The sequence below is a fragment of the Doryrhamphus excisus genome, linkage group LG3 (assembly GCF_037039965.1).
Source record: "Doryrhamphus excisus strain RoL-2023G ecotype Guam linkage group LG3, RoL_Dexc_Guam_v1.1, whole genome shotgun sequence".
Lineage (NCBI taxonomy): Eukaryota > Metazoa > Chordata > Actinopteri > Syngnathiformes > Syngnathidae > Doryrhamphus > Doryrhamphus excisus.
In genome coordinates this window covers 8,462,966-8,486,084 of record NC_136359.1, presented here as the reverse complement: position 1 = coordinate 8,486,084, position 23,119 = coordinate 8,462,966, and the positions used below count along the sequence as shown (strand labels likewise).

At 43.3% G+C, this 23,119-nt stretch overlaps 2 protein-coding genes and 1 long non-coding RNA gene across 4 annotated transcripts in view; 2 read left to right on the top strand and 1 right to left on the bottom strand.

Annotated features, from left to right (window-relative positions):
• The window catches only part of LOC144898271 (uncharacterized), a 10,906-nt gene extending 4,728 nt beyond the window's left edge, over positions 1-6,178 (top strand). The window contains exons 2-3 of the long non-coding RNA XR_013627178.1: positions 1,657-1,715; positions 6,002-6,178. This is a non-coding gene — a long non-coding RNA (uncharacterized LOC144898271). The remainder of the gene's footprint in view (positions 1-1,656; positions 1,716-6,001) is intronic.
• ndufaf2 (NADH:ubiquinone oxidoreductase complex assembly factor 2) overlaps positions 1-11,650 on the bottom strand; it is an 18,003-nt gene extending 6,353 nt beyond the window's left edge. The window contains exon 1 of the mRNA XM_058071411.2: positions 11,441-11,650. Within this exon, the coding sequence (XP_057927394.2) occupies positions 11,441-11,559 (119 nt within the window). The 5' untranslated portion in view covers positions 11,560-11,650. The remainder of the gene's footprint in view (positions 1-11,440) is intronic.
• On the top strand, positions 10,601-23,119 carry ercc8 (excision repair cross-complementation group 8). 2 transcript variants are annotated; one of them, XM_058071406.2, is made up of 12 exons: positions 10,922-12,047; positions 12,631-12,726; positions 12,812-12,913; positions 13,279-13,402; positions 14,952-15,033; positions 15,704-15,772; positions 15,903-15,969; positions 17,800-17,903; positions 18,568-18,692; positions 19,362-19,559; positions 22,019-22,105; positions 22,611-23,119. In XM_058071406.2, the coding sequence occupies exons 1-12, from the start codon at positions 11,848-11,850 to the stop codon at positions 22,671-22,673; spliced, it is 1,317 nt and encodes a 438-aa protein (XP_057927389.2). In that variant the 5' UTR covers positions 10,922-11,847; the 3' UTR covers positions 22,674-23,119. The 2 variants fall into 2 exon arrangements, with proteins under 2 accessions (XP_078645719.1, XP_057927389.2); XM_078789593.1 differs by lacking the exons at positions 22,019-22,105; positions 22,611-23,119 and adding an exon at positions 21,744-21,965 and having other exon boundaries at positions 10,601-12,047.

The window sequence follows — 23,119 nt, the reverse complement described above, 5'->3', positions numbered from 1 at the left end:
CCAAAGAGCTGTCCAAAGACACCAGAGACAAAATTGTACACCTCCACAAGGCTGGAAAGGGCTACGGAGCAATTACCAAGCAGCTTGGTGAAAAAAGGTCCACTGTTGGAGCTATCATTAGAAAATGGAAGAAGCTAAACATGACGGTCAATCTCAATCGGAGTGGAGCCCCATGCAAGATATCACCTCGTGGGGTCTCAATGATTCTAAGAAAGGTGAGGAATCAGCCCAGAACTACACGACAGGACTTGGTCAATGACCTGAAAAGAGCTGGGACCACCGTTTCCAAGGTTACTGTAGGTAATACACTAAGACGTCATGATGTGAAATCATGCATGGCACGAAAGGTTCCCCTGCTTAAACCAGCACATGTCAAGGCCCGTCTTAAGTTTGCATATGACCATTTGGATGATACAGAGGAGTCATGGGAGAAAGTTTTACGGTCAGATGAGACCAAAATAGAACTTTTTGGTCATAATTCCAATAAGCGTGTTTGGAGGAAGAAGAATGAAGAGTACAATCCGAAGAACACCATCCCTACTGTGAAGCATGGGGGTGGTAGCATCATGCTTTGGGGGTGTTTTTCTGCACATGGGACAGGACGAGTGCACTGCATTAAAGAGAGGATGACTGGGGCCGTGTATTGTGAGATTTTGGGGAACAACCTCCTTCCCTCTGTCAGAGCATTGAAGATGGGTCGTGGCTGGGTCTTCCAACACGACAACGACCCGAAGCACACAGCCAGGAAAACCAAGGAGTGGCTCCGTAAGAAGCATATCAAGGTTCTAGCATGGCCCAGCCAGTCTCCAGACCTGAACCCAATCGAAAATCTTTGGAGGGAGCTCAAACTCCGTGTTTCTCAGCGACAGCCCAGAAACCTGACTGATCTAGAGAAGATCTGTGTGGAGGAGTGGGCCAAGATCCCTCCTGCAGTGTGTGCAAACCTGGTGAAAAACTACAGGAAACGTTTGACCTCTGTAATAGCAAACAAAGGCTACTGTACCAAATATTAGCATTCATTTTCTCAGGTGTTCAAATACTTATTAGCAGCTGTATCACACAAATAAATTGTTAAAAAATCATGCATTGTGATTTCTGGATTTTTCTTTTTAGTTTATCTCTCTCACAGTGGACATGCACCTACGATGAAAATTTCAGACCCCTCCATGATTTCTAAGTGGGAGAAATAGCAAAATAGCAGGGTGTTCAAATACTTATTTTCTTCACTGTATACGTCACATCGAGTTGACGGCCCGGGCCTTTCGCTCAGCGGCTAGCACTCTCTACTCTCATATCTTGGTTGGAGCCCAGAGATGGCTGGACGAAGGCGGGCTCGATCAAAACAGTCGTCAACATATTAACTCCCATTGATTGTCCTGCCCACGAACATAGATGGTCTATTTAACAGAGGAGATAATGGTCAAAAATGGTTGGAGCGTTGCTTCTGCTACTTATTTCAAATGCTGCAGTTCATCTGTAATTACAGTGCACAACTCTTACACTCCTGTACTTTATCCTGCCTGTATAGTAATCAGGTCAGCTAATTAGGCTAGTATTGCTTTGGTTTTATCATGGTTCCCTCTAGATTGTCACTACAGGGCCTCACAGCCTCTACAGGTCCTGCTTGCAAAAAAATCCAAAATGCTTTCTTCCCAGAAGTCATCTCCCACCGAAGGCTGTGTTCTATAGGCGTGGCGAACAAATACATCTAACAGGTATGCTACTTGTGTATTACACACAGATGCAATCCATATTTGCATTAGGTGTGGGTGGCGGCGGCACACAAACGACGACAGGGCCCCCATGAGCAAAGCGTCGAGCTAGTAAGCACATTCTCCGACGAGATCTCTTTCCTCGCCGATACGGTTTCTCCCTGTCTCGTTACTTTTGCAGTGTGACTAAACCCCTTTCCACCGCTGCAGCCTTTATCCCTGGATTTGAATAACACATACAGTATGTACATATATTTAGGAAACACAGCTGATCCTCTCACCACATACACACTAGGAAGGGAGGAGGAGGACAGACTCGGAGGGTTGTTGGGTTGTTAACCTCACATCTACGACAGCTGCACAAAACACGCACACAGGCCCTGGTTACACAATGACTACTGGAAATGATGCAAGGAACCACACCAGTTGTCTAAGTGATCCAAATACTTTGCAGTACTGGAAAATGGGGCTTGAACAACGTGCACACAAATACCCAGCAGAATGCTCAGCATGAGTTTATTTATAGGAGTGATCCACTGTGTATACGCATATTTATAGCTCTACATATAGACTGGTATACCGTAATCCCTCGTTTATGGCCGTTAATTGGTGCCAGACCGGGCCGTGATAAGCGAATTTCTGTGAAGTAGGAGTCCTTATTTATAAATTGAATATTTCCGCAGATGTACCAGTACTTTTGAGTATACAAAACCTGTTTATGACCTTTTAAATAGAGTTTCTTAACATCTCTTACACCCCTATAGTCACCTCTACACTCGCATTGTCCAATACAGTAGACATAATAACAGAAAATAAGTTATATGTATTAGGCATAAATAAGAAGTAACAGACTTACACATTAGTGTACCTCCTGGGGGCTGTTGTTTCATCCGTGTAGCATTGCTGACACCTCATGACCAGTGTCACATCTTTGAATGCGTCTTATATTTGGAGTTTCACTCGTTTAGATATTTTTCTGCTTGAAAATACTTACTTTAAATTTACTTTAGAATACATACTTTTGACTTAGGCCTTATTCAATGAGAAAATTATTATGTATTCAAGTCCCCATTATTATTATTTTAATAATTTCTTAATGTGAAACACCAGCAACAGTACACATTGAAGATACACCGAACAATAATAAAATATATACAGACATATATATTTTAACCCAGCTGTAATTACATGGTGGCTTTGACGTGTTTTCAGTGAACTAACTAAAACCAAAGAGGACAGAAATGTGTGGGCGTGCAATGTGTTGTGTGGCTTTGTGTTTCCATTAGTGGGTTGTGAGCTGCAACATTATATGTGAATCGCATTAAGTTGATGAAAACCCAACATTTCCTGTACCCGAACTTTAATTATGAAAGCTTTCATAACAAGTCTAATGTGGGGCTTTTAGTGCGAATTATATGTAATATGCTGGCCTCGATATTGATTGTTATACACTGTCTTTTTGTATTATTGTTACATTACAAGTGAATATCCTCACTTCTCTGCAAAAGTTCCAAGATTAACCATTTTTCAGTTATTTAAAATAAGTCTTACATGTGCCAACAGACATGAGTTGCTGAGTGTTAGCGCCATTTCCTTGGTTAGCAGTGTGTGAGTGCAACTCCCTGGCATGAGTTGTAGCTGACAGCAGCTCCTGTATGAATGATCACTGCATGTGTTCTTTGTGCCATTACAGTAGTATTTACTACATGGCCACTAGGTGTCAAGAATGTTATGCTGATGAGACAATATCCACCGAGTATGCTGTCAATGCTTACGTGTTATTTTCTATTATTATGTCTACTATATTTAGTAATACAAGTCATTACAGGAGTGTTATTTCATGTCTAGAGGGCTCTAATCATGTTAAAAAAGAACATATTTAGAAGGTCTTTTCTATGCTCTAACTATGAAAATATTCCATTCATAAAAGAGGAATCGGGCTGCACGGCGGAGAGTGGTTAGCACGCAAGCTACACAGCTAGGAGACCCAACTTAGATTCCACCCTTGGCCATCTCTGTGCGGAGTTTGCATGTTCTCCCCATGCATGCATGGGTTTTCTCCAGGGACTCCGGTTTCCTCCCACATTCCAAAAACATGCTAGGTTAATTGGCGACTCCAAATTGTCCATAGGTATGAATATGAGTATGAATGGTTGTTTGTCTATATGTGCCCTGTGATTGGCTGGCAACCAGTCCAGGGTGTACGCCGCCTCTTGCCCGAAGACAGCTGGGATAGGCTCCAGCACCCCCACGACCCTCGTGAGGATAAGCGGTAGAAAGTGAATGAATAAACGAGGAATCATAGTTCCTGCTTCACTAATCACATTCGGGTCTGGAACCGATTGGCCGCCATTCCACTCATATTTTAACAGCAACATGCTAGGTTAGCCAATACACTCATCTGAAAACGAAATATTCAAACCTACAGCTCCCACATCTATATCTGACTGATAGGATAGTCAGCAAGAGTCCCAGCCTTTACCTTTAAGGGAAGCCTGTATGTTTGTTTTTGTTTTGTTGTCTACACAGCTGTCCTTTCGGGTGTGTACATGAGGCTCATCTAGCTTGGGGTGGATTGAAACATTTTTCTCATGATTGGTGCTCAGAAACAAGTTCAAGGGACACATAGTACCATTGAATTAGTCACGTTTGCATAATAATGTGCCTTTTAATGAATATAGATTGTTTTTCTTTGCGTTCCGACCATAGTCCTTCTACCTTGTGTGTGGTCTAGTTGGATCGAGTTTGCATCGCTTTTCTATTTCACCATAGAAACAGTCAAAGTAAGAGCGTTAGGGGAGAGGCATGAAGGGTGTTAGGAGCTCTCCATCTCAGCAGGGCCCTTGTGACAGGTCGGCCTTCTCATCACTCATTCGGGAGAACCTACTTACCAATATGCACACACACACACACACACACACACACTCATGCATGCACACAAGATAGCAAGCAGGCAGATTAACCTGAGGGACAGGAGTGAGGGCGCTGCCTCTCACCGTGAAGGACAAACAGCAGCATTGCGTCGCGGAGAGAGCGAGAGCGGGGGGAGGGGCCTGCATCTGTAGGAATGAAATCCCGCCTCATCAATATTCATGAGCCACTTCACCTGTCTGAGTGCGACTCATCTGCAAGCTTCGACGTACTACACGCTGGCAGGTGGGGGAGGGGAGGAAAAGACAGGGAAGGAGAGGAAGGGAGGAGACCGGGAGGAGGGGGTTGCTGTGGCAGCTGCACGGCGAGCCAATCGAGCAGCTTGGAATAAGACGCCACGTGTGTGCGTGTGCTCCGAGGGGGCTGCTCTTTGAACCCTGGATACACCCTGCTAAACTCCATCACCTGCTCCAACACACACACACACGCAACATCATCTCCCAGGTGACTCCTGTGGTGTGGTGAGGGGGGGGACCGGAGATTTTGTTTTTCACCTCCGCAATGTCGTTGCGGGCGTCTCAACTGTCAGGCGAGCTCTCTTTGATGCCTCCTGAAGATGTCAGCAGAGGGAAAACAATCTGACTGGAAACATCTGGATAGAAGCAGATAAACAAATAATCTCCCTCCAACTGGTGGACCAGCGCCTCGCCCACATCCACATCTACACAAAGATGCACCTGACTCGCAGCGGGCTACAAAGCTTCTCGGATAACACAGCTGGTTTTAAGGCGAGGCCTTACACACACACGTGAATGCCAACACTGTGCTTTCCGAAGTACACCCCTCATATATCAGAATTGGATTATATCTTCTCAACAGACAACACAAAAGAAACCAAAGTTGGATATAATTTAGAGCAGTCAGTGTACAGCTTATACAAATAATTCAATAGTGTTTCTTCTTTCACCTTCTTTTTCAAATTGCTGGCACTCGCAACTTTATCTGTCCCCATGGCAGATTATTTAGCACCCGCACTCAGTTTAAAAAATGCATGTACAAATACATGTACAGTGAGTCAGCAATGCACACAGTGCTTTATTTAGGTACTCAAAATATAGGGCAAATGGGTTAGTTTGTTACGTGCCATACGGTATGAAAACCAAGGCAAATTTTTGGGCAAAAAAAAAAGCCAGAGAACACAGCAAAACTCACAGAGTTAATGCTTTGATGCTCACTCAACTGAGGTTTTGGGAAGAACGCTGAGATCTTGCATCAATCGTTGACATTTATCCCTACAGTCAGTCAAATTTTGAGGTTACACTGTATTAATATTTGTACTTACGCAGCCACAGATTATAACAATGGGGAATCAAATTGGACAAGAAGGCCTGCTCTGAGTCCATTATATTTCTTTCTAGCTGAGCTGAGGAGTGCGTGAGCAAGAGATGGGCACCAATGGGCACATTGTAATGGCCAACCTTTATGAAGATGGAGCGATCGGATAAGCATCAGTGATACCAGGGAAGCCAGGTACCAATCCAGACTCTCCTTTTTCTCTCCCCTTTCTATCCTCGCAATCTCCTCAACCGGGGGGGGGGGGGGGGGGGGGCATAAGGGATGTGTGGGGCCTGTAACCATGGTTACCCGTTAGCTGTGAGCCTTGTGACGCAAGGAGAGGTTTACAGGGAAAAGGCCAGATGATGTTTGGCATCTAAAAGGCGGAGCTTAAGCGTAAAGAGAAGCCTGTTTTTTTTCAAAAATTCAGTTTGTCCCCGCTGAAGCCGCCGAGGCTTGAGCAGAAAGCAGAATAATTCATATAAAGGAACGCTGATTTCCCCCGAGTGCGACTTTTAACTAAACGCGACACTTGCAGGGAGGAGGGCTACCCGCTCGCTTAAGACAACCACTGGTCCTCAGGAAGTCAGAGTCCTTTTGTGTAAGCTCGCGTCCCCTCCTCCCTTGTCTGTGTGATGTCCACACAGCGAGCTGTCCACCCCTTTCTATTCACCTCCATCATCCAGCTCCCTTCCGTTGTACCTTCAGAACCCCCCGCCTCCATTAACCTGCCTCCACCTTCTCCCTCTGTCCCGTCTTCCCATTCCACCCACTCATTTCACCCTCTTTCTGTCAAAAAAAAGCTTTCCTCCTTTCACTTCCACTCTCGCCATTCTTCTCCCCCATCCACTCTATAATTTAACCCGGTATGTCAGCATCCCGCTTGTTCTTTGTCACTCACCTTTTTTTTTCTCTTTTACACCCCACCGTCCCTTTCCTCCACCCTCAGCCGGCCTGCCTTATCGCTGCCTCTCCCTGTCTGCTTCATTAAAATATTCAGAATAAGCGGCGAGGCCTGTCTGCTCGCGCGCCAGTCGGACGTTTGTGACAGGAAGCCCCCCCAAGGTGTCGCTAAACATCTGAGATGTCAGCAAATTAACTCCATGAGCACATTATGCTTTTTCTTTGGCCTATTTGGGACGTCACCACACAAGAATATCGGTGATGACAATGAGTCCCATAAAAATGGCTCTGGTATAGCCAGGGTGTTTATTTACCTGAATGGGGCAATAATTGGACTATTATCCAATATTATGATATTATTTTGTAATATTATATTATTCTTGTTTTAGATGATATTATTGCATGATTAACTTTTTTTTAAAACTTTAATAATGATTTAGAGTGCCTGAGAAAGTGGAAAGGGACCGTAGCTCCCTTTGACAACAAGTATATTGCACAACACGGCAGCAACAGAACCAATGTTGTAACAGAGATAAGGATGGGTTCATTGTAAATATGGCAAATGTAACATGCTGAGTCGCGCGCCCAGTATTTTAAAGCACATGCAGAGGTAGATAAAGATCACCGCGGCTGTTGCCACCTTGTGGAGTTAGTTATTTTAGAAAAAAACTACATCAGGAGTTGCCTACAGTCACAGCAGCTAATGCCAGTGCTGATTTGGTGTTTTTGTAGCAACTATAGAAGACCCTGCCTTTAATTACACTACTTACAGGGCAGGGGTCGCCAACCAGTCGACAGTCCAAACACAGAAATACACATGCCGCTACATGAATACCACTCTGGCAGTGTCAATCAAAAACAGAGCCAGTATTTTTGATACGGCTCTCACAATGGCTCTCTTAGATCTGGTGTGGATAATAAAGTGGCTGCTGAGTGCGTAGTCGAGTACAAAGCGAAGGCTTGAACATTTGGAACCATGGTGACATTGGTGGCTTCGCCCTACTTGAGAAGTTCTCCCATTGGAATTGGATGCCTTTATCTCAGCGTGAGCATCCATCTTTCCAAATGTCTTTTTAATTTAGTCGTTAAGCCACTCCATGATGCCCCCCCCAACACACACACACACAACACTTGGCAACCGGCACCCGGTGCGAAGAGCCAAACACTTTGTGTCTCTATAACGATTAAACAACCTTCATTTAAACCCTGTGCACTGCAAAGCTGCTGATCAATTAGCGTGATTTACTGTAGCAGGCCTGGACATGACCAAGGCGCGGTAAACAGCGCATTGATGTCCTACTGTAGGGTAGACCTTCCTTCACAGCACCCAAGGGATGACTTGTGGCAGAATAAACAGCCATTTGGACCAGCGTTTCTTCCTCCACGGCGACTCTTTCCATGGAAATAAGCGGCTTGAATCAACGCTCTGATGACACTCGGCCATCTGTTGTTGTGCTAAGTGTGTTAGGGCATAAAGTGGGGAGCAAAAACACACAATGGCTGATTCCTTTTAAACACAAAGCAGATACAAATGCATGCAGCACCTTGCTCGCTGTCCCTAGAGTCCAGCCATCCTGAAATAGCAGAGCGGAGGCCTTTTCAGTTTGGGCTGATCAAATAAATTATAGACAAAAGGCAGAGGGATAGTGACGGGATGACATGAAGCTAGCACGCCTTTTCTCTGACACAGCGTGGCGCACCTCCGAGGAACCTCTGAATCCCTTCCATTCAGCAGGAAAGAAACGGTAGATTAAAACTGCATGGCAGACGCTGCTAAAAATGAATAGGACTAAAAATACTCGCTTTTCAGTCAAGACATGAAAGGAAGCTGCCTTTCCTCCGTCCGGTATTGAGCAGCCATTGATTTGGAGACAAAGGCTACACCTCCTCAAAGAGGTAAGAAAAATAGCAATCATACAGGCAATTATTTTCAAATGCGCCTGCAGCGGCCGATAATGTCAGCTCGCCTTCTTTTCTTCCTAAATAAAAAAAAACAAAAAAAGAGGAGGCGACAGCGGGCGCCGGAAGCTGCAGGCACGAAGACGAATGAGTATTGTCCGCCGCCGCCGTCACCGCGCTTTGGTTTTCATCTGGCTAGCATGACACGCCGCCCCCATGCAGTGTGAGGCAGAGCCGGCTTGGCCTGCGGGACCAGTGCACACAAGAGTGGAATGAATATTGATTCCATATTCAGCTGAGCCAACAACAAGGAAAGACCAGTGGATGGACAGCCAGTGGCCATGGACAACAATCAACGGGGTCGCCATAGGCAGCTGATGATGACGGGGCAGCAGTGGGTATCTACAGTTCCTCTCCCTCTCTCTCTCGGCATGCACTTCACACTTTTGATGTTGGGCACTGGAGGAGGAGATCAAGACGAGCAGTGAGGAGGAAGGAAAGAAGGAAAGAAGGAAAGAAGGAAAGAAGGAAAGAAGGAAAGAAGGAAAGAAGGAAAGAAGGAAAGAAGGAAAGAAGGAAAGAAGGAAAGAAGGAAAGAAGGAAAGAAGGAAAGAAGGAAAGAAGGAAAGATATGGTATGCTGGGCCAAAGCCTCCACCAAACTGAACTACGCTTCTGTTCTGAATCGCAGTCTTCGCTGGCAAGGCTTCAAAGGTGGTGGTGGTGGGGGCTGGGGTGTGGCAAGAGGCAGCAACAAAAGGAAAGGGGCATGTGGAGCAAGGGCTCACTGGAGGAAAATAAAGAAGTCAGCACAGAGTTGAAATCACACTGGACATAAGCACAAAGAAAAACAAAAAAGACACGCCGAGGCCCAACAATGCTGAACACGTCCCTCTGAGTCATTGCTGCAACATTGTTGTAGCTTTGGCAAGAAATACCAACACCACGTTAGCGTATCAACTGCCTGCAGAATTATAGTCCACGGTGTCCCTTTTGCTGTAGGTTTAATACGTTGTCACGTTGCCTCCGCAAGGTACCTTACGCACGGCTCACCATGGCTTGACCTGCTATTCCTGCAATTTTAATGGCAAAACTATGTACTGGTAGTATTTTTAGTACTTGGTCAGCTGCTATATGGGTAACATATGGGTAACATAAACCACTACTATAGCAGACATAGCATTGTAACGTTTGAGGGGAGAGAGTTAGAAATGAGAGTATTATACTCCATTGTCTCCATTTTGCCCTTTTCTTGGACGATGCTCAATGCGGCTTGATTTTGTGCAGTTTCTCACAATATTACAATGGAAAACACTCACTGGTTGCCAAATGGTACAATTGTAGTTTTATGTAATCCTGCCAACTAACTAAACTACACTGAAACGTTACCGCTTTTGCACTTGCCGAAAGTAAAACCTTTGCGTCCTTTCTCTCTCTCTCTCCTAGCACCTATTAAAGTCCTCATACATAGTTTACCACACACAAGATTGCTTACGCCCCAGTTTTCTAAAGTTAACAGTCCGAGAGAGGTAGAAAATGGGTGCAGCAAAGCATGGATAAAGGTAGAAGGATGGACTGAGCACTGGGGATAAACAAATGAATAGAAGAAGAAGTAGGCAGAGCGAAGAAAAGCTCTCTTATTCACCCTGCCTGAATCAACCGCTGGTATGCTGCAGTGAAGAGCCCCCGCGGTCCGCGCCTCAAGGCCCCCAAGCCCACGCTTGGCCTATCAGTTTAAGATCAAAAAGAGCTTGCTTTAGCAAGACATATGGACTGAATAATGCATCTGATTTACTTCCATCAGCCTGGACCGAGCTCAGTGCCAAGAAAAGAGGTAAAGAGGTACATTTCTCTTTAGGTATTAGCAATGCATTGCTGGTCCTGCAGCGTCGGGTCATTGTTATTGGCCAGGCCAACGGTAGTCTGTAGCGTGATGGGGAAATGGGCTTGTGTGATGTCTCATTTGAATAGTCTGACAGCCCAGCAGTCAGTTGTAATGAATTATAAATATGAGGTGGGCGCAAGTCTCCTCCGCCCTGAAAACTGCAAAAGAAAAGGTGAAGCACAAAGTCAAGTTCCATCAGAAGGAAACCATGCGTGCAAGCCTGCTAGAGGCTAGTGGCCCCGGTCCCTAGTCAACGCAGAAAATACTTCACATGAATATTAACTATTAATGAATGGATGTAATGTATTTTATCTGTGCAAGCTCTGCTCCATGCTGTTTTTAGAAGACTTACCTAATATTGTGTGTTTGTGTAAATGAAAATTGCCTAATCCACCAAAAGAACATTAGTTGAATATATATATTTAAAAGAATACATTTTCAAAACTCACTTAAATAATGTTATTGAGCCTCGCACCCCATCTAGCGGTAACCCAGAGATACTACAAAGGTGAAAGGCATGTCATATACATTTTTTTGTAAGACAAGGTTGGCCAAACTTCAGAAAATACTAAAACTCTTGTTTCTCTTTTTTAATTCACACAATATTAAAAATTCTGCATTTATTATATAAAACGGGACAGGAGAACAAGTTCAATGACATCCTTAATGTCAATTACGCAATTACTTCTGTACACCTAGCTAGCTAGCTAGCTATCCAAGTTGATTACTGTGTTATAGTGGGGACACGGCGGTAACAGCTATTTACAGGTGTTATCAATTTGCTTGTTTGACTAAATGGCATAAGACAAACCAAATTCATCACAACACAGCCTGACTTGCCTGTCCATGTCTTCTGTTCGGGGATAAAGTAATACTTATTCCCCAAGTGATCCGTCCCGACGTGCTCGCGGACTAAGCCAAAGGTCCTCCGTAAAGCGCCTACAACTTTGTTCATATTTACAAGATACTGCAAAAGCAGAGGTTATCATTGGGGTTGTTTATACAAGTGTTCCGGGGGTGGAGAAGCATTGAACAAACGGCATTCTGATTGGCGAATACTCATTTGACAACCCAATGAGCGCCTTTGTTACCGGAAGCGATTCGTACTTTCAACATGGACGCTTATCTGTTCGGGAGGCGAATTGAAAAAACAACAAAGCCGTTTGATGAAGAAAACGAATACCTTATAATCGAACTTGTGTTCGCTATTCCATATTTGCTGACAAAATATACTGTAAGATAAATGTGTTTATACATTGAAAATCCCCACCTCACAGTAGCTAGCACGCTAGCCTTGTGGTTAGCATTGTATAGATCGTGTATATACTCACGTACGTATAAGATAGCGTTTTGTTATTTTAAAACAATGCTGGGTTATTTGGCAGCAAGGAGGGCCGGCCTGGATGACCCCTTGCGATTTAGACGTGCAGAGTCGACGAGGAGGTGAGCAACACGACATTACAAGTATCAGATTCGTAATGTACAAATATATGCACCAATCAGTGTTATTTAAGTAATTGTTTACACATTGCTGGAAAATGCTGTTTTTTCACATCCTTAAGTCACGTTTTTGTAACCGAGCAGGTTAAAATCGCCTCCAATGGTGTAGAAGCGCAGTGGGAACAAAAGCACGGGAGGAGGAATGCAGGAGACACGTTTATTTTCGTCGCTCGTCTCTTCACTCATTTCTAACAAGCTACCTAAACACACACACTTCCGGCCTTCAAAATAACAGCACATTCTGTGGGGCGGGGGTACCAAAGTAAGGGCGTCACATAAATAGGTTACATATATAATACATAATGCTTTCATTTTGCATTTTATTGAAATATGTGTTCACTCCATACGTACTCCATTTATTTGAAAACATCATAAAATATGAGATTATTGTACTGTTTGGTGGATTCATTATGTATTAATTATGTATTTGCTCTGTCGTATTCTAATTTTATTTGGAAAATAGATGTTGGCATCTAATGCAGTGCATGGCATTCAAATAATGCTTCTGCTTTCTTCATTTTTAAAGGGTTCTTTCCCTGCAGTTGAATGTTGACAGGGATATGGACAGAATCCACGGAAATGGTGTCAACGCCCTCGACATTGAAGTAATAGAAGGCAAATAGTGAGTGCAGTATTATACTATTTATACTTTTTTTCCCTTTAAACATGCAGTTATGTCCTTTTAAACTACCACTGTGTATTCTTAGCATGCTGTCTGGAGGTGCAGATGGTGTGATTGTCATCTATGACTTGGAAAACGTCAGCGGAAAACCACAGTATACTTGCGAAGCTGTCCGTACTATCGGCAGGTGTGTGTCATCCCACGTACTGCATTATGTCCACAAGAGGGCAGCATCCCTTTGGGTGTTTAAAATGATGCCAATCCAAACAAACATGTTACACGATTGGCTTTTTTACACTGTCAGCCAAAACTGAGCAAATGTTTGTCTAGTGCTTGCCTTTAATTATAATCTGATCCCTATCTGAACTGTTTACACTCAACACAGTTGAGTGGCGCATGGAAATGTAGCATGAAGGCTTGCTGTGTACTCTCCAAAGTTGCGCTGGTACTCTTTGATGTGACGGTACATTACAGAAGGGGAAAAAATAATTACTAGATGATTTGCATTAACCTAGGAAATGTCATTGTCTTCGTTTTTATAACGACATGCAGGTCCAGCAAGTATGTGCACAGATTCAGTGTTGAGACAGTCCAGTGGTATCCATATGACACTGGAATGTTTGTATCCAGTTCCTTTGACAAGACGATGAAGGTGTGGGACACTGAGACGCTCAAGGTATGCCCACACACAGGCAACATTTTGCTTTGATGGGTTCTGTGTAGAGGCACAGATGAATAAATGCCAGCTTTTCTGCCATTGCTCTGATGATGATCCAGTACATTAACTTCCTCTGGGTTCAGTGAGTTCAATGCACACTGAATCGATACACTATCAGCCCAATAAAAAGTATTATCCTGCTGATTTACACTTGTGATAAATAGTAGAAACACTGCCCAAAGCGTTTGGCTAATACTGATTTCCTCACACAAACTGTCAGCCCACTTTCTCCATTTTCAGTCCTTTGTCATGTGTCTCTCTTGTCGTCTCCTTCACGCTTTCTACCTTTCTATGCTCCCTCGTTGCAGATGGCTGACTCTGCACCGCGCTAGAGTTACACTGGCATCACAGTTACCTCACAAGTTCAGGAAAAGGACAAGAAACCGTCGATCTTAAATAGGTTCCACCTGGAGCATTGGCGTCCCCCGCAGACATGTATAATGATAATACATGATGATAATTTATAGTTTACGCTTTGCATTGTTTACGGGGAGAGTGCTTCTTCATGCAAACAGAGCCTCTCTGTGTGCCCATTGGTGCCGGTGCTGGCACACAGTGACAGATGGTGGAACAACAGAGGCTTTTTTATATTTGCTGGAGAATTTGCATTGCAGACGCCACTGCTGCTCCACTAAGATGCCTTTTGAGCTCTCAGCTGTGCTTGCATTTTTTTTCCGCCTCTCCCTCATTTTTGGCTTAATTCATTCCTTTGAGGAACACATACTAGTGCTGTGCAAAAAGTCGTAGCCTTCTTTGCCAAGGAAGAAGCTGCTGAATTATAATGAGGATTTGGACAAAGGTGTGGATGTAACAATTTATAAATGTCCACACCTCCCCAAAATCATAATGGGCACTACCCATTATCCTTTGTGAAACAGGAAGTAGCCTGCTAACGAACAAATATATGGAAAGTAACATTTTAGGTGCATATGGTAATAAAATTATAATACAAATAAGACTTCTGGATAGTGCATTGTATACTCGGGTATTTCACACACATTTTTTAAATGCATTTACAGGTTGTCATGTACATACTAAAGCAACGTGACGACCAAAATCCCAGCCATAAGGCCATTATAACCAATTAGAAGACCTAAGAAAGTTAATTTTATTGACATATGCACAGTATAACACATTTATATCGACACAAGACAATTAAGAATAGAATTAATAAATTGAAAATTGTTATATTATACAATAATACAATATATAATAGGTTACATTATGATAAGGTAATTTTGTGCTCAAAATAGTGGGGTGGGCTTCCCTGAAGGGGGCTCAGTGAAGTGTCGGAGGGGACGCGAGAGGTTTTCAGCAGATCTCTAAGTGTCTTTATTTGTGCTGGAACGATGCCGACGCCAGCAACTCATTCAGTGGTTGAACAGGTAAATGAATCGGATGTCAATCTGGAGGATGAGGAGGTGTCAGAAAAATTAGCACAGGGATACCTGGCATATTTTTTTTTTTTAAACATGCCTTATTTTGTACCCTCTTCTTGATGTCTCAGCCTGCTGAAGTCTTTGAGTTTGAGAGCAACGTCTACACCCACCATCTGTCTCCGATTGCCAGGAAGCACAGTCTCATCGCAGGTATGTGTGGGTGTGTGTGTCTGTGTGTGCGTGTTTGCAAGCATTTTGAGACGACACACTTACATTTGCTCACCAAACCAACCAGAATCACCAAAGAGGATGCTGCAGTGTTCTGCTACACTCCAGACACAACCCTTTATTACCCCATGTTTCACCTCGGATTCACAAAGTGACATGTACATGTGGCCTCAGGGCCTTAAGACATGGGTCTTAAGCCGGTCTCCTGTAGAACTGAGAAAGAGAGATACGAGTGTGCGATGTGCAGTCTCGGTGTTACCTCACCACATCACCCAGCAGGAACAACAGGTTACCCATACCAGCAGTATAGGAGTTTGTGACACACCTGTGCTCCACATCTGGGAATGTTTAAGCTTTTAAAAGCACATGTTCCGCAACTGAATACAGTGTGTAATGTTTTATCTGCACAGAATTTCAGTTGCAGCCGTGGAATCGTTCCCTCGTTGAGTACATTGGCTTCTGTTTGGTAGCTGTTGTGTTATCTGCGTTTTCAAACACCACGCCTTGTTTCCGAGAACCTGGGACTCCAGTTTGTCCAACCACCCCTCCCTTATAGGACACATTTATAACGATCTTATTGTTTTGAAGGAATGTGTGACTAAATGTGATTCCCCCCCCCCCTCCATCTCGCCACCCACCTCCGTCTTGTCAGTTGGCTCCCAAAACCCTAAAATCCAGCTATGTGACCTGGCGTCCGGCTCAAAAATCCACGTCCTTCAAGGTTAGTTATTCTAATCTAACCTTGTCATGCATGTCTGAAATAAACCAAACCATTCCCATTACACACAGAAATGTACTTAAATGCACACTCGAGATAAGCAAGAGACACAATGAATTTGCTCCCATCTCAGGTCACAGAGCAGAGGTGCTGTCTGTGCGATGGTCACCCCGATACGAACATATCTTAGCCTCTGCCAGGTAAGCACCATTTAATCCTCTTGTCGTTTTGTGGGGGAACAACACAGTCAGGTGTTTCTGGTCTAGGGAACCACGATATAAGCAACCACTTAGTATAATGCAGGGCAATTGTTCACCACAGCAAACCACCTCAACATTATTCCCCCAATATAATGACTAACCTACCTGCAGGGGGTATGCGGCATTTTTTTTCATTTGTACAAATGCTTTCCTGCTTTTTCCAACCCTTTTCCATGTTCCTGTTCTGATACGGAATGAGAGGACAAAGTTATCAGTATCAGAGCTGTAATGAAGACAGAGCTGGTTCTACCATATCTAACTTATTGTGTGGAAATATGGCGTAATAACTATAAAAGCAATCTTCACTCACTAAATGTACTGCAAAAAAGGGTAGTAATGATAATTCATAATGCCACCTACAGAGAACATACTAACTCCTTATTTCTAAAATCACAAATACTTAAACTTGCTGATATAGTTCATCTTCAAACAGCTAAAATAATGCATAAGGCTAAAAATCACCAATTACCTAAAAATGTCATCCAATGCTTCTCTACAAGAGAGGAGAAATACGATCTCAGGAAAGAACTCCATTTGAAACACTTATATGCTAGGACTACGTTAAAAAGCCATAGCATTTCAGTATGTGGAATCAAACTATGGAATGGATTGAGTAAGACCCTCAAACAATGTACAACGATGAGCCAATTCAAGAAACAATACAAGCAGTTGATGTTTGCTAAATACAAGAATGAAGAGTCTTGAACCAGTCATGATGTGCTATATATATCACTATATTGATGGTTACTATGGTACCCATTATGTCATTGTATGGTCATATCACCTCGTACTTCGGTACGTGACAAAAATGAAACAAAATAAATTAAACTATATTAGGAAAGCAGGAAGTGAACAAATGTAACAGTTACTGATTGTAAAAGTACCAGATGGAGGGGTAGGATTTAATAAGCTTTGCTTTGTCCTACTCCTTTTGGACATGTGGAACTGTGATCTGATTATGTGATGCACTCAATTGTAATCTGATGCATGTTCAAGTGAAATTAAACCATTACCATTATAATGCCATATCTTCTGTTCTCTGATGAAGCTGTATGTAAACCAGGCTACGGTATTGCCTCCAACTGCGGCCTGGCGTGTCCTGGCTTACTCATTTGCAGAGAGCACCAGGCATTTTCAGTTAGTCAATTGGAGGTGGAACTAATTGTGTATAATACGCGTCTGCATTCTAGTCGTGCTGATGCATGGCATATATTATGCTATTATTTAGCTAACACTTCTATTGTTTTTGACAAAGCTCATGTATTGGATGCACCCTAAAGTGTCTAGCTTGTCCACTGAGACCCATCAAAAAGTCCTTCAAGGCAAAGTATCATCATCCGACCGTGTCCCCACTCATTCCACTTCCCAGGCCATCTGGCCCCACGGCGGGACAAAGTCAAAGATGATGGCAGCACATCTCTGGTTCTCCAGTAGAACTGTCAGTATGGCATATGGTAGACACAGCACCCCCACCTGCTTTATGCCACATTAGACCTGATAATTAATCTAGTGGGACTCGTGTGCCGGTCTCCCTTCAGACTGTAAGTGATTTTGAAAACAACTGCCACAAAGAGGCACGCAGTGACGCCTGTATGATATTTAATTTGGCCCCCGGGTTGAATGTCACACAGAAAGAACTAATAAAGGAAGTCATTGGTGTTGATGTCTTTTACTCATGTTTATTATGGTTTGCCGTCGTGTACAACTGCAGTTCTACATGAAACACACAGTAAGTAAACATGTTGTTGAGCTTGTCAATTTCTCTCCAAGTGCAGACAGCCGAGTGAAAATATGGGACGTGCGTCGGGCCTCAGGTAGTCTTCTTACGCTGGACCAACACAATGGAGACAAGTCCAAAGCCGCCTCTGAGGCAGGTAATGCCCGTTTCAGCTTTACATATTTTTATTATTCACAGCACTTCATGTTTTATTTCATTTATTGTGGGAGAAAAGTATGCGTCTAAACTTTGGAGGGAACACCAGTGGATGCCGGGGTCACAGTAGTAGATTGGGTCAGTTCTCCAACTTGCAGTATTTATATTATTAGAATATATATATATATTCATTCATTTTCTACCGCTTTTTCCTCACGAGGGTCGCGGGGGGTGCTGGAGCCTATCCCAGCTGTCTTTGGGCGAGAGGCGGGGTACACCCTGGACTGGTCGCCAGCCAATCACAGGGCACATATAGACAAACAACCATTCACACTCACATTCATACCTATGGACAATTTGGAGTGGCCAGTTAACCTAGCATGTTTTTGGAATGTGGGAGGAAGTACCCGGAGTACCCAGAGAAAACCCACGCATGCACAGGGAGAACATGCAAACTCCACACAGAGATGGCTGTGGATGGATCTCCTAGCTGTGAGGTCTGCGCGCTAACCACTAGACCGCCGTGCCCTATATATATATATATAATATATATATATATATATATATATATATTTTTTTTTACATTTACTGGCCGATAACCATAGATATGGGAAGCACTTATGCCAAAAGTATTTTTGTCTAATGTGTTTCCTGTCACTCCCCAGTGAACACGGCCCACAATGGCAGAGTAAATGGTCTGTGCTTCACTAGCGACGGCCTGTACCTCCTCACATCTGGGACCGATGACCGCATGCGTCTATGGAACAGTGCCACAGGGGAAAACACACTGGTATGGCACGTGTGTGTGTGTGTGTGTCCTTGCTTACCTGGAATTGCGGAGTATGAAAACAATCCATGCTTATTTCATTTTATTGGCCGGCATTTGTATGACATCGTTATGTACTTACCCTAGCACCATTAATAAGCTATGTCTGAAGCCTGGGGAAACCATGCTATTGCCCTGAGCGCTCTAATTTCCTGCTCCACTGCCTTGTGCTGCAGTTGCCATGGTGGTTTTTTTGTTTTTTTTTTCGTTCCACCTGACACAGTGTAACTTAAAAGGTAGTGGATCTTTTCTCATGGGAACACACGGTGGACCCAAGCTGGCTCCTGGAGGTAGGTGGAGCTGTGGGGATTTCAAGGGCACAACTCGATAAGAAATATATTGAACTGTTCCAGAACATGTTTTAATAAACACATTTTTATTTTGTTGGGTTTTAGGCCAGGATTCTGTGAATATTATTTCATGCCAAACTCATCTAAGCATGCCTTTATGGACCTTATGGACCTAACCACTCCACACAGAAGGGTGAAAATTAGTCCAAACTTTCACCTTTATTTATTTATTATCAAGGAAAAGGCCTTTGGAGGTTCCACCTCCAGGACACCCAATGGGGTGCCATCAGAACCGAGATGTTATGGACCAGTGGACAAACCCTGTGTGTCTTCACCCTCTCAGGTGAACTACGGGAAGGTCAGCAACCAGAGCCGTAAGAGGCGTCAGCTCGCCGTGTCTCAAGGCTGCAGTCCAGAGTTTGCGTTTGTGCCCTGCGGCAGCTCGGTTGCCGTGTACGCCATCCATACGGGCGAACTGGTCACCATGCTCCGGGGCCACTACAACCAGGTGGACTGTTGCGAGTTCCACCCAGACAACCAGGTGGGAAAATCAGGACGGTAGAGATGGCATTTTTGTCTCGTTTGTGAGGAAGTTTCAGTATGTCCATATTTGATGGTCAGATATGAGGAGAGAGCAACACGCATATTTCACAACAAAAGGATATTCCATCCCACGCTGCCTTCGCCATCCAGTGTCATACGTGTGATTTGTTAAAACTAAGGCTGGAAGAATGCAGTCGAGCAGCTTCTTGCTCAAGTGGAGATTAGTGACCTTGCCGCTTCGACTGTTTCAAGCTCCTTATCGCTTAGCTTGCTTACGTGCCCACTGTAGACTTTTTTTTTTACTTTTTACTTTTGCCAAAGAAGTCATCATTTTTCTGGTATGAATTTGTTTAGTTTAGGTTTTTCTGCAAAAGATGTTAAATAAAATAATAAACTTAAGGTTTTTATAATACAGTAAAGTCTCTATATATCGATATCAGTTATATTAAAGTACTGCTTATTACGATACTATTTTCATTTCCCGGCAAATTTCTAGTCTTTTATGATATAATTAGTTCCGTTAGTACGATACCCGGTTATTATGATAATCCGGTTACTACGATGCCCTTTTCATCTCCCGCCAGCCAATTTGGTCTGCTTATATCGATACAAAAGCAGCTTAAATCAATCTTTGCTTAAGGATTTCAATACCAAAAAAGAACACGGCGAACGGCTGCTTCCAGTCAACTTTATTTTTCACACTTCCACCACCAGAGCACAGCACACACACCGATTCCCGCACTTCCTGGTTCACAGGTCATGCTCAACCCGCCCCACATAGCTGGCCAAATACATGCCTGCAACAGAAGAACCAACTGACATAGCATACACACCTATTCCAACGAAGACACAGGCGTACAAATACATGTATTTAATTGTGTTGTATTCAGATATCTTTTTATCGCTTGCAATAATCACTGTTTTTCATATGTACATGCTGGCGTTCGTGGTTTCTCTCGTGTGTATAGAATCTATACACACGAGAGAAACCACGAACGCAGTTGGTTCTTCTGTTGCAGGCATGTGTTTGGCCAGCTATGTGGGGCGGGTTGAGCATGACCTGTGAACCAGGAAGTGCGGGAATCGGTGTGTGTGCTGTGCTCTGGTGGTGGAAGTGTGAAAAATAAAGTTGACTGGAAGCAGCCGTTCGCCGTGTTCTTTTTTGGTATTGAAATCCTTAAGCAAAGATTGATTTAAGCTGCTCGACATTGTTCTATACTATAGAACAGAGGTAGGGAACCTATGGCTCGGGAGCCAGGTAGGGCTCTTTTGATGACTGCATCTGGCTCTCAAGCATTTCTTACCACAATAAAAAAATTTTTTGCTAACATTTTAAAGTAAACATCACAGAAATGACTGTTAAAAATAATATTAAACTTTTTGTATGCATTTTAATTCGTCCATCTATTTTCTACTGCAATACGGCCAACCATATCTATCTTTCCTGATATTTTCCAGGTCAAACACCAAAACTCGATTATTACTGGGTAATGTGGTAGTCTACCTCGGTCATTGAGATGTCAACATGTAAATATAAACTTTTCTCCTTTAGTCAAATAGTCACCTAGCTAAAGCTGCAGAACCAAGCCTTCTGGCAAAGATGGCCAAAAGAATGAAATATACTGAGTATGGTGCAAAATTATGCAGCAGCAGAAGTTGTATTAACGTAAACGTAAAGTATTTGATTTATTATTAGACACTGTGCTGCTCACGAAAGTGTGCTGGCCACACCCCGTTGGCGTGCGGTAGTGTGCCTGGTCTACACAATTAGAGCCCATTATATCTAAAACTGTTGGTCTTACATAAAAATGCACACATTTTATTGCATTCAATGTTTAAAAAAATGTATATGGCTCTCACAGATACACATTTTAAAATATCTGGCCTTCATGGCTCTCGTAGCCAAAAAGGTTCCCGACCCCTGCTATAGAACAATGTCGAGTGCATTATTGCCCACTTTTAATGCAGTACGGCGCAGGATCGGATATATCGACATTTTTTCTGACTCCCGACAATATTGATATAACGAGACTTTACTGTACTATTAATATCTTAGCTGTTGACTTATCATTGTCATTATATTGTATATATCCATACATTATATATTTGATTTATTATTTTGTGTATTCTATGTCTTTGATGATTTATTCTAATTAATTTGCTATTTTCTCTTTTTTTTCAGTTCCAAAGTGTGGCCTAGGGGCCATTTGCGGCCCACAGATTGTTTTCTACTGGCCCCTGGCGCATTGTTGAAATAACATTAAAAGTGAAAAATTGATAATGTACTGTGTCTATTGTAGTCCACAACCATGCGTTGTGTACTTGTTATTTAATTGAGTGTCATCTGTAGAGCGTCATAGCTAAAATGAGGTCAAGTTTCAAGCATGCCAACTGTTTCTTCTGGATCGAGTTTGCTGACAACAGTGTCCCGATAATGTGTGTGTTCACATTGTATAGGAGCTGTACAGCGCAGGGAAAGATGGCAACATCCTGGCGTGGGTTCCGGTGCTGCGTGCCCCAGATGTGGAGGAGGAGTCAAATAAGGTGCTGTGACTTTATAAAGCTCTATTACACGTGATGAGTCATTTCTTCGCATGCACCACCTCTTGCCTTTATGTGATGCAATGAATGACTTTGCACAAAGAATGTCAAAAATGAGTGCTGCGCTTCATGGGCCATGGTTACACACAAGTTTCTGCATTACAAGTGGCTGTTTTCCAGTTTGACGACAAGCCCCCACCAGGCTTTGGGAAGCTTCAGCACAAGTTTTGCTGTGGATGAAGTGACATTCTAGTTCACTCTCAGTGCTCCTTGTTGTCTTTCTCATGTAGTTTACGAGAGGACAGGGAGGAACGTGATGACAAACTGGTCCACATACGAGTAGAGCAATTAGAGTTGTGGATTTGGAAGCATACACATGCATAATCACTGAAAAGACACCACAGATACACTTGCTGTATGTGTTGCCTTTACAACAAACAAACATACTGATTTAACGGGGGAGGTAGCTAATATATAGCAACAAAAAAAGTTTTGTGTCATTTTACAGGATGCTCCCAGACATTCGTCCGTCAATCCTGCCTTTCAGGACACGTGGAGTGATGAAGACTAAGGATGGGCTTTTTCAAGTTTCACCTGTGAGAAAGAGGACACTCGGGTACATCCTTCCACATGGATATTTCCCGCTAAGTTTCACACAAAGTGGACTAGCTATCCCTTCCACGCCTTTTGTGATGCAGTGATGCTGACAGAAGCATATTTCAGGGATTACATGAGATGGAAGTGATATTTTAGTGTTTGGACATTGAGAGCGCTGTTATGTACGTATGCATATGTGACTGTCATAGTCTTTTATGATGTGGTTTTTCTTGCACACGGCCCGTAATCCTCAAAACGGGGAGTGACCTTACACTGAAAAACATACATTGGGCTCATTGTGATTACAGTAGGCATCTGCATGTGTGTTGGTGGGTCCTATATGCTGAAACCTGCAGCCTGAGGAGTGATACTGAAGCACCTCCCGTATGGCCCTTTTTAACATATTGCCTTTTGTAACCA